The 12,507-nt window shown below is 35.2% G+C and overlaps 1 protein-coding gene across 1 annotated transcript in view; it reads left to right on the top strand.

The window, feature by feature from the left end:
- The window catches only part of LOC145291155 (2-hydroxyacyl-CoA lyase 1-like), a 174,026-nt gene that overhangs the window by 126,257 nt on the left and 35,262 nt on the right, over positions 1-12,507 (top strand). The window contains exon 13 of the mRNA XM_080136684.1: positions 2,667-2,720. Within this exon, the coding sequence (XP_079992810.1) occupies positions 2,667-2,720 (54 nt within the window). The remainder of the gene's footprint in view (positions 1-2,666; positions 2,721-12,507) is intronic.

Raw genomic sequence — 12,507 nt, 5'->3', positions numbered from 1 at the left:
CCCTCACTGTAGAAAAGTGCCCAGTTGAGGGTTAAGTAATTAATGTTTTTAGCCAATTTTTCGATATTTGTCGCCTGAAGGGTCGAGCTTCAAAACGATACTGATCTTGTGAAAATTCGTCAAAAGTTTTTGGCAGACCTGCAAACATACATACATACATTTATATATTGGTAGCTCAAATTTTCGACCCAAACCGATTAAAAAGCTTGCCCTATCTCTGAATACCCTTTATGTAAATTTTCAAATGTTTAGACCAGAAATTTGGTAGAGACTGCAAAGATCAAATTTTTTTAAACTTTGACTCCTATTATGACCCTTTAACATTTATTGTTTTGGGCTCAAATCAAGTTATTTAGTTAGATTCATGTCCAAGGAACCTAGATCTAAAATTTCAATTGTTTATACCCAAAATTGGCGGGGGAGTTTGGTAGAGTTCTCAAAGGTCAAATCGTTGAACTTTGACCCCTTAACAGCCAAATTTTTGGCCCAAAAAGGATTACAAATATTTTTCCAAATCTCAGTACCCTGTATATCAAATTTCGAGTCTGTAGACTGAAAATTGACAGTTATTACTTAGGGAAATTTACACAGACAGACCCAAACACACACACAGACAGACACGTTCACTTTTATAGATATGTAGATAGATTGTTGTCGAGTGACAAGTTTTTGCTTATTAGGAAATGAGTTGTTTTAAATTAATATATATACACTCATTGAAATAATATACACTCATTGAAATAAAATAAAAATAAACAAGAACTCATCAACAATCATTTTCCTAATTACATTGTTGATGAACAAATTAAACGAATGCTACAATCCTTTGAAAAGCCTAATGCTAAAACTCTATTAATATATTTTATCAAAATCAAATAACACCTAACTTCAGAATCGAAGAAAACGCAATTAAAAATATTGTTCGTAGATATTTGACGCCTATTAATAGCAACTCTTAAATTAAATTTATTATTTACTACAAGAAGTTTATAACGCAAAACCTCGTGGTTAGAAACAACTTATCACAGCTATAAAAACGTTAGAACAAACCAATGTAGTGTATAAATTCAAATGCTCTTTTCATAAATATATGAATAATACATACATTGAGCATACAACGACAACGTTGTCCCGGTGAATCATTTCAACGCATTTAAACAATACTAGCGCTATATATCAACATTTAATAAAAGAACACAACTGTTCACCCTCCAATCTTAGAAAAATTCTCGTCAACAACACAAAAATTATACAACGTGAAATAATCTTAAAAAATTAAAAATTCTTGAAGCGTCATACATTAGAACTCATCAACCTTTGAGAAAAGCAGCAATGTGTTAAAATGTCTTGTGTAGTGGGTGATGAACAGACTTTGCCAACACTGCCCACGAACTCGCTGATTTAATTACTCTAATTTTTAAGTGACCTATATTTTTAATCGGCTTCTCATCGACTTTATATATATTTAACTTACCATCACTTAACGCGGTTTAATGTATATTTTACTTTGCACTTTTTAATTTCCATTTTCGCTCCTTCTCACTTTTATTTCCTCAACACCTCAAGATGATTCGTGGTCGAATCGAAAGCGCTCGTGACAGGGGCAATTATGAAACTTTCATTAATATTTTCGATTTTGATATAAAAAAGGATAATACGGAAAATCGAAAAAATAAAAAAAAAGAATAATAAAGTAAAGTGTCTCCATTGCATTTAATAATGTTTGCTTGAATATATATTTAAAAAAATTATCATAGTAATAATTATGTCAGCCCTTGAAGAACTCTGTTCTTATTGTTGAGCACTTTAAAGTTGAAATAAAAGTCGGTCACTTCAGCTTGCATGTGTAAATCATGATGTTATAATCATTAAAGCACTATGGACTGACGTCTCGACATTTAAAAATAAATGTTTAAATTTCGACTGTATTTCTCACGGTTAACATTGGCCGTGTGGTTTGTTACTTGCTAATGGAGTCAGAGATGGATCGTGGCCAGGTTCGAATCTCCCGACTGGCTGTAATCGTGACTTGCTGCACTGATAATTCCCGAAATAATGAAACACTAGCGTCTGTAGATATTTAAAAAAAATTACTTCAGTAATAATTATATATATATATATATATATATATATATATATATATATATATTTAGTAGAAATGGTAATTAATAAAAACTGAAGAAAGTGCTCAATACTGTTGTAGAGCAAATATGCGTTTTACTTTTTATTACCGTATCTTTCTGTTAAGTTACATTATTGTTTCAGCTACCCTGTCGTTTTTTTGGCCGTCTGTAGCTTCCTCAGACTTTTACAGGAACCCGGGTTTTCTGTAAAAGTCTGAGGAAGCTACAGATGGCCAAAGAAACGGCCGGATAGCTGAAACAATAATGTAACTTAACAGAAAGATGCGGTAATAAAAAATAAAACGTACATATATATATATAGCATTGGAAGTCTTTATGCCTTTAAAACCTGATACAACCTTGCGTTAAAGCTTTTTTAATCTCTTTGCAGTTATGTTCTGCAGAGTCTCTACTATGTAACATTAGAAAGCAAAGTGAAAATATCGAAAGGTTTTGTTATCACATTGCCTCAATTTCTTGTGTATGAAATTACATTGTTCTTGCATTTAAAAATGTAATTTTTGCATTACAATTCTTTTTCAGGTATTATGTGACGATGAAAGTTTACCCATGAATTACTATTGTGCATTTTCTCAGGTAAACATCTTCTTTTTTCTATCTTTATATCAAGACTAGTACACTATCCAGCATTGCCCAATCATAAAATATGCTTACATTTGATATTTTAATTTATATAGATTTCATATCTATTATTATAGAGCCAGTTCCCTATTGATTATTATATTGTGCCCAATATAGAGTAGTGATTTAAAAAATAAAAATATGACTTGGATGCCATCAACTACAATCGAAACCAAAACATATAGCTCTCAAGCATTATTTATTCCTATTCAAACAAAGTCCGTATGCATATAAAAACTTTAAAAACAAGCCGAGCACAAGTGAAAAATTTACCTTCACTAACTACCCTCACGTGATTAATGTTAGGGTCAATTTTTTTTTTAATCCAAGGCGTGGTTTTTGATAAAAGTGTGAATGGATGAACGATTTTGGTGCAATTTTATTTGTATAATTGCCCCTAGGGAAACAGGGTTATCCTGAAAAACTCATTCTGGCAAAAATTTACTTTCACCATGACTAATGTTTGTGCAGAATTTTCAAAAACTTCAAGGAGTAGTTATTGGGAAAAGTGTGAACAAAGGAATGGATGAACGATTTTCGTGCAATTTTACTTGTATAATGGCACCGATGGGGGGGGGGTGAACAACCAGAGTTATCTCGGAAAATTAATTCTGGCAAAAATTTACTTTCACCATGACTAATGTTTGAGCAAAATTTCAAAAACAATCCCAGACATGGTTATTGAGAAAAGTGTGAACAAACGAACGAATGGGAGTGAATTACTAGATCTAATCCCTCCCAGTAAAAAGTGAATATGTATATTTACACGTACAAAGAAGTAACATGGTTAGTCGATTTACACCTGCAAAGTTCCAATTTTAAATTTTGACCCTTTAGCAACTATTTTTATGGCTAAAAAAAAAAACATCGAATTTTTAGTACTTCAGCCTTCATCATTATTGTCTGAGTTATCACTAGATGAATAAAAAAAGGCTAAAAATTAAGCAACTTCAAACTGAAAAATGTGTACGTATGCATGCTATGAAGTTAGTCAATTTACTGCTGCCAAGGTCAACGGGTTTTTTTTTTTCAATTTTGAGCCTTTAGCTGGTATTTCTACAGGCTAAAAAACAAATCGAAAGTGTTCTCGAGGTTCAAATCTCGTATGTATGAAGTTTCAAGTGTGTAGACTAAAAATTGACTGAGTAGTTTGGCAGAGACCGTTCTCCACACAGATAGACAGCTAGTCACTTATATATATATATATAGATAGATAGATAGATAGATAGATAGATAGATAGATAGATAGATGTGGGAGACAGAAGTAATATTGCATTGAGAATTTCACAAACCTTTGAAAATTTTTATGAGTTTCTCGAGTCACGAGCATGTCGCCACTATGCTTTCCATGTTTTGATATGTAATCACAGATTAATATTTCCCACGGGTGAAAAAAAAACCAATGAATTTTTTTTTAACGAGTTTCATACAAGAATGCTCAATAATGAAGTAGGGCAAGCTATATTTTTTTAAGTGTATTACATAAACATTTATACGTCGCTACACATTAACTTATTAATGCTTTTTAATGTGTAGCAATATATACATGCTTATGTAAAACAAACAATATATATACACACACGCACATATATATATATATATATATATATATACACACACATATATATATATATATATATATATATATATATATATATATATATATATATTTAAAGTGATGGTTGTGTAGTTCCAACGAGAGAAAAAATGTACATTTAAAAGAATGTAGCCATCAACAATTGTGTTTTTTTTTTTTTAGTCTTTTATCATATTTTTATTTAAAAATATTTTTATAACGCGTTTCAAGCTTTGGTTTGCTTTCTTCAGATATTTTCGTGAAAAGATTTTTTTTTTTTAAATGGGAGTTTGAAATGTTATTTTTACATCTGCTGATACTAAAACGCATTCTTACCTCATCCAAACTCAATCAAGACACAACAAAAGGAGTCACAAAATGCAGCAAACAACGATGTGGAGTCTGCAACATAATATTAGAGGGAAACACATACACATTCACGAACCCCATACAAACACTCAAAATTTAAAAAAAACTAGATTGCATCTCAAAAAACGTGATCTATGTAATAAAATGTCCAGCATGCGATAAATCCTACATAGGCGCTACAAAAAACCTTAGTAATAGAGTAGCCCTACACCGATCCAACATCAAAATCGCGGAAAATAGACACCTACATGTATCACAACATATACACACATGCAGTGGAGGCAGATTCGAGATAATGCCCATCTTCCAAACTGACAACTACTTCTACTTATTAACACAAGAAAAAAAACTTCATAGCAATGTTCAACCCCGCCTTAAACATCTCTCAATAATTATACACATAAACAGGCAAAACACAAAATACACTTACACGCATGCATAATTGGGTAAATGTGCACCCTCATACGCAAAACAAAAGAAACACAATAAAGCAGGCATACACATTCACGGGAGCGCACATCTATATCCAGTATAGTACCATTTCCCTAAACTAAACAAACAATAAGAAATTATACGTATGTATATGTATGTACGCACATATGTGTATATGTATGTGTATGTACGCACATATGTGTATATGTATGTATGCGTGTATGTATGCGTGTATGTGTGTGATTGTGTATACGTGTGTGTGTATATATATATATATCATCTGTTATCTATGCTCCATCTTGTTTGCGTGTATACGTGCACTTATGTTTGGTGACTGAATATATGTATGCATATGTGCTTGGATTAGGAAAGAAAGAAAACTTCAACCAATATATATGTAAGGTAAAGGTGTATGAATATGTATGTGTGTGTGTGTGTGTGATTGTGGGTGCGTGTGTCCATATATATATGGGTGGGTGAATGTATATGCATGTGTATATGTGTATGTGTGTATATACATATATATATATATATATATATATATATATATATATGGGTGGGTAAATGTATTCGTGTGTGTATATGGATGTATGCATATATGTGAGCTCCTGCATATGTCTCTATATATATACATGTGCGTGTATGTATGTGTGTGTGTCTGCATAGTATGCGGATGCATGTGAGTGTGTATGTGCATACATGTATGTATATATATGTGTGTGTGCGTATGTATATGTGTGTGTGCGTGTGTGTATATATATGTTCTCCTACCTATTCTCCATCTTACTAGTGTGTGTGTGCATGTACTTATGTTTGAATGATTAAGTACATGTATGCATGCGTGTTTTGATTGGAAAAAAAAATAAATAGATAAAAAAATAAATAAAAATAAAAATAACCAATATGTGTGTGATATATTATTATATTATATTATATACTAGCAAAGATACCCGTGCTTCGCACGGAGCTTTGTTGCGCACTCGGGTACCAAAATCTGTGGGCACCTTTCCAGTAAGTTGATGTTGTAAGAGCAACGATTGCATAAGGTGATTAACATTTTAACTACCTCTTGTAGTGACTGAAATTCAATCAGGAACTTCACAAAACATTTTCATCAAAAAAGAAGGTTACTTGATGTTACATAGTAAATTTTTCATTGAAGTAATTTTCAACTCTTGCTTAAATTTTATCTTGCACATTCAATACTAAAAACTTACCACAATCAGATCATGTCAGTTTTTCCTCATATCCATTTCTCGAACTTTTCACTGAAGAGCCTCAGGGTAAACTACATTTCTGCTGCTTTGATTTGGAGCCAGAATGTAGAGTTTTTCTGAACTTCCTGTCCGGCTGATGAAGACGTAGAACATACCGTGACTGAAGCAGTCTGATGTCAAGTCTACGCCAATGGTGTTAAATGTTTGACCTTGACTTTTGTTTATGCTCATTGCAAAACACACTTTCACAGAAAATTGGAGTCTCCGGAATTTAAATGGAAGTTCTGAGTCCGATGGAACTAAGGGGATCCTTGGCAGTAGAACGGTTTCGCCTTTGTAGGGACCACAGGAAATGGTGGCCTCAAGTACATTGGTGTACAATCTGGTGATAACACATCTGGTTCCGTTTGTTGTTTTTGGCGGTTCCAAGGATCGAAGAATCATGATTGGCGATCCAATTTTGAGATTTAAAATGTGTGGAGGCATTCCAGATATCTCCAAAGAGTTTAAAAACTCCACAGGGTAGTGAACAGCTTCATATTCATTAGTAGCCGAATCAACTGACTTGTATTGCTTTGTGTCTCCTGGAAATTCATCCATTATTGAATTGTTCAAATGATTCACATTGCTGTTTAATGGCGAAATAATAGCCCTCTCAGCAAGCCAATCCGGTGATTTTCCATTGTTTTGCAGGTCTGGGTACACTTTGTCTTTCAGTTGCTTCTGATTACCGACACATTTACCAAGCGCAGTTGGAATCTTAATTGTGTCAGGTGAAGAAGTGATAGGAAACTGACCATTACCGATTTGGAGAAGCAATTTTGAGAAGTCTGCTGCAGCTGTGTTATCAGAGATATAGGCTCTCATATTAGTAGTCAGTCTCTTCACTATAACGTGCCTCCAGAGATAGGATTGTTTCAAACTTGCATTGACAATGTTAGCCCTTGTGCCATTTTTAACCACTGGGAGGATTTGACGGAAATCACCGCAAAATAAGGTTGGAATGCCACCCATGGGATTCTTGTTTCCTGTGATGTCTTGCAGTGTTCGGTCAATTGCTTCATAAGCACTCTTGTGCGTCATTGGGGCTTCGTCTACAATGATTGCAGAGGTGTCTCTAATTACATTTGCCAAGGCTGAGTTACCAGTAATTTTGCAAACTGGCTGATCCATTCGATGAGTATCCAAGGGTACTTTAAAAGTGCTGTGAAGAGTGCGGCCACCTTGTAGTAGAGTAGCAGCAATGCCACTGGATGCTGTTGCAAGCACAATCTTTCTCATGGATCTAATCTTTGCAAGGATCAAATTGATTACAAAAGTCTTGCCCGTACCACCTGGAGCATCAAGAAACATCATGTTTTTGTTCATTTCACTTTGTGCTTCCAACATTGCCATGAATGAATTGTAAACTTCTCTTTGAGAATCGGTCAGTTTTTCTTGCATATTTTCTGCTTGTAGGGAAAGTTCTTCAAGATTATAAGTAACTTCACGTTGATACTCTCTCGTGAGTCTTTCATCTCTCCCTTGCGTTGGTGCAGGTAATCCATAGCTTGCCAATGGTTGACCGCACATAACGAGAACTTTTTCTTCAATTAGACAAAGAGTTTTATTGTAGATGTCCTCATTAAAATCTGCTTCTGGATTGTTAACTTCTTGCCTGTATCTGTGAAGAATGTCTTCAGATATTACATCACGAAAAGCCATCCAGATCTCAAGAGGATTGCTTGGCTCACAGGCTGTTAAAATTATCACAAATAGGCTTCGCAAATTTGAAGGTGATTGAGTGGCACTTGCCTCTCCTACTGCTTGATGCAAGTGATGGTCATTTTCTAGAAGGCCTCGAGCAAGGCACGCTGCTCTGTATGTTTCAAACACCTGACCATTGTATGCTCGCAAATCTTGAAATGAAGTTGGACCAGCAACCTCATTGAGCAACAGGCGTAAGAAATAACACTCCCCTGCTTTTGGACTAATTGTGTAGATTCTCCCAATGCATGGTGCCTTCCATACATCATCATTTTCAGTACCTTCAACTTGTACCCCACGCATTCTTCTCATCTCTCATTTCTTTGTCGATTTGTTCCAAGTGTAAAACTCAGGGACTTCTACGTATTTGAGACCCCTTGCAAAGTCATCCTCATGGCAGAGTTAAAAAAATGCTGTCAAAGTTGTGGCAGGCGGTGGACCTTGGGCTCGTTCCAGAGCAGTATCAGCTGAGAACATGACATGCTGCCCATTTTCAAGATGAACAGAAAGTTGTACAATTGGGGGGAAATGTTCATGGATGGGATGTTCCAATATCCTCCAGGCCGCCTCTGAACTGCCGACATACCTTGCATTCTGGAACTGCTGGATCTCATCCACAATGTGACTTTGTACTTGGCCTTGTTGGTTAGCTGCTCCATCAGTTCTTTGTAGTTCAAACACTGCTTGATCACATCCTTTATTCACGTATTTGAGGGCATATTTGATGCTTTGGATCGAGCTGCAAATTTCTACGTTAATGTGAGCGTTGAACTGCTGAAGGAGGACCTTGTTGTACGGAACAATCCACTGGTTTGTTATTTCTTGATTAACATACCGACCATTTCTCTTCATCCTTATTGTACCAGTCTGGCCTCCATCTTCTGGTTTTCTTCGCCTGTACTTGGGGTAAGAGTCTTGGCCTTGCTCGGTACACTGAAGAAATTCTTTTGGGTATTTTTTGGAACATTTGTTGTCAATCATACATGGACAATTTGGATTAAATGGTCCACAAGGTCCATGCACCATATGTGCCATCACTTTAGCATGAAGATCAGGATCTTCCTCTTTGTCAGGGATCTCTGCAGATATACAGAGATCCATTTTTTCTGGTAGAAGTTTGTCCTCTGGGGCCTGCGAGGTGAGGATGTGTGCATGCGGCAGTCCTCTTTTTTGATATTCAATACTGTACAGGAAAGCCCTCAACCTGCCAAATCCTCCCTTTTTAATAAATTCAAGTAACTTTTTTAGCTTCTGCCTGAAAACCCTGGCAACAATATCTGGACGATCCTGAGGGTCTTGCCCTTGAAGACAATTTTCTGTAATTTCTGTCCACTTTGGATTTGTTGTGAACGTGATGAAGAGGTCGGCTCGGCCCATTCGCCGAACATATGCCATGGCATCACTTTGACGCTCAAACATGTATCGAGGGCCTCCTGTATAAGTTGCCGGAAGTACAACTCGTTGACCAAACTGTTCTGGATTCCCATCCTCCCTAAGAATTGAATCTCTCAAGTTGCTATAATTGTCAGCTCTCAGGGTCTGTTGCTCACGCCTCAGGAACTGTAAACGTTCTGTTTCAATCTTGCAGTACACATCCACCAGCCATTGTTGAAATAGCCTTCGGTACCAGAGAAAATAGTTTCCAGGCCGAGTCATTAAATGGTACGAATAAAATTGCTGTTGGGTAACTTTTCGCCCATTGGATGCCTTCATGTAGATGTTGTAAGATGGAGAACCATAGGGGTACATTAACGGGTACATTAAAGTATCGTAGAGGGGATGTAGTTCGGAGATCCATTTTAATGTATCATTTCTAAAACGCAAGACAATATCCCGGTTAGCTGTTGGTTCATTCTCCATTAATATTCCAATCTCATACGTTGTTGTTGGAGCATTGAATCGCCGTGGATGCTCTTCTTGCGGCCTTCGGTCTTCCCTTATGACAACTTTATGTTCTACCAAGTGTTCTTCTTCAATCCTCTCCTTTGTTGTTTTCAGCTGACAAATGAAGCTGTTGTTCTCATGTAAAAATTCAGTCAGACTTTGGAGAATGTCTCTATTGAGTCTACTGTCACATCCCCGATTATGTAGTTCCTCTTCCAGACTATCCAAGAAGTAGACTTGAATAAACTTTGCTGTTTCATCTTCAGGTGGTAAAAGACTCCCAATCTGGTGGCAAACCTGGCCTCGAATTCTAAAAGAAGGATTCCACCCATGTACTGCCGCAATTTTGTGACCAAATGATGTCATTGCAAAACAATTGTTATAACTGCGTAGATTTTGCAGAAAATCTTTAGAGATGGGACCATTGCCGGAGAGCAAATCTTGAAGCAACTGAGGCAGTGGTGGAAAGCTATCAAGCACAACTTTGCCAGAAGAACAACAACAACCAGGGGTTTCTCCTTTAAATTTTACAGCTGAGCAATGTTGACATACTTTGTCCATTTTTCCTATATCAGCTGTAGTGAGAGAGTCATTTTTGTTGTAGAGCAACCCTTTTCTATTGCAGTGTTCTATTTCATGGTGTCTCAAAGCAGTCATTCGTTGTCTAGCTGCCTCGTTTTCTGTCAATTGCTGGGGCAAAGTCATACTCTCTCTCCATGCAGCCTCTCGTTGTTGCCCTTGGTATAGGCGAAAGCTTCGTTGGGTTTCCGATTCATTCTGATGTCGTTGAGCCACTCTCAACTGACCTTGTGTACGTCTACTTACCTCATATAATTCATTCGATCGTAATATTGCTTCTCTTTCCAGTGCATATCTTTGCCTTTCTTGAATTTCATCTTGTGATGAATTTAACCGCCTTACAGCATGTCTAGTTCTGTCAGCTTCACGTTGGGTTTCTCTTTCCAAATCTGACAGTCTTGCTCTCCTTTCTCTTTGACGTATCCTGTTAAGTTCTAGACGTCTTTCTCTATCTGAATTGTTTTCATTGGAGCGAATTGCAGCAACTCTTAGTCTATTAGCTTCCAATCTTTCCATTCTTTCTTCCTCACTTTCGTTTCTACTTCGTTTGGGTGGCATAATTTCGGTTTTAAACGGAATTGTTTAACGATATTAATGATTGTAAATTAATTAAGCGTAAAGGAAATGTATACTAACTGAAATGGACGAACTATAAATAATATTTCTGAATAGTACAATTATAAACAATTATATTGTACCTATTTACTATGCCTCCCCACGGGACAGAGTTAGACACCAGGGTCGTTTTTTAACGTGGAGAAAAGGTACAAAAATAAAAATTGTCTCAGTCGTGAAGGATTTCTCCTCCACCGAAAGAGAACAAGAAAATGAAGTGCAGCATCTGAAGAACAGATACTACACTTTGATCTTGACCAAAAAGAATGAATAAAAGCGACCTACGTGTGACTCATTACTTCCGGGTGTAAACGTCACAGTCTAAAAGTAATAATTAAAAAAAAAAAAGTAAATGTAAAATAAATGTAATACCAACTTAGGTTAACTAAGTAAACAGTACAATTAAAACAGTTCTATTAAAACAAATAATTACTAAGATCTAGGTAATTGTTAGTCTCATTGTTATGGTTTTAAAGAAAAAAATGTGTAAAAAAAGTTCTGCTTTTGTGAGTACGTGTATTTCTTTTAAATTACATAACCTTTTTATTTTATTATTTTAAATTTATATATTTTGTTAGTAAACTGGAAGAAATTCAGTTGAATAAAACCTTGTTCGTGTTCTTTACGTTAAACTCATATTTTTATAAAAGGTTCATCCGGTTTAAAGAAAGCACTAAGTTTAAATAAGACTGGAAATAACTAATTCAATATATAAATAGAAAAATGAAATAAATATAATCTTTAAGTCTTAAGATAGTAATAATCAAAATGTAATAAATTATTTGTAGTTAAAATCTATGATAAACAGGCTTTCGAAATAGGCTCGACCAGAAAGATTAAATTGGAACGAAATTATAATCTCCGTGCCATTTTCAAAACAACCCCACAAAAGTAACGATATCCTGCAGTTGGTTAAATGACAATGGTTGTAAGAAAAATGTAAAAGAAAATGCGCTTATCTGTTTATTTTGACCTGTTTTATTTAATTAAAAAAAATTGGCTATAACTGGAAGAGAGCGTTATGTTTTGGGGGTTTTTTAAAAAATAGAATGGAAATAAAGTTAGTTCCGTTTTAATTGTGTTTAATTGCGGCAAGCGCTAACAAAATCGAAAAATCACTGTTTACATTCGAAATGTTAACTTTTATAGGTTTACAGGTTTGCTGACAAGGCTGGGGGTGTTTAATACAATTATTTTACTAAATTGATTTTTTTCATTTAAAAATAAAATTATTTCTTTTTTAATAAAGTTTTATTTTAAAATATTTGTTTTTGTTTATTTATATAAAATTACGATAGTTGAATTGTATTCTTTCAATTATATT

Source organism: Euprymna scolopes, chromosome 12 (assembly GCF_053919585.1).
Source record: "Euprymna scolopes isolate OS-2025 chromosome 12, ASM5391958v1, whole genome shotgun sequence".
Classification (NCBI taxonomy): Eukaryota; Metazoa; Mollusca; class Cephalopoda; order Sepiida; family Sepiolidae; genus Euprymna; species Euprymna scolopes.
Note: the sequence above shows the minus strand (reverse complement) of the source record. Positions and strands in the feature narration are given on the sequence as shown.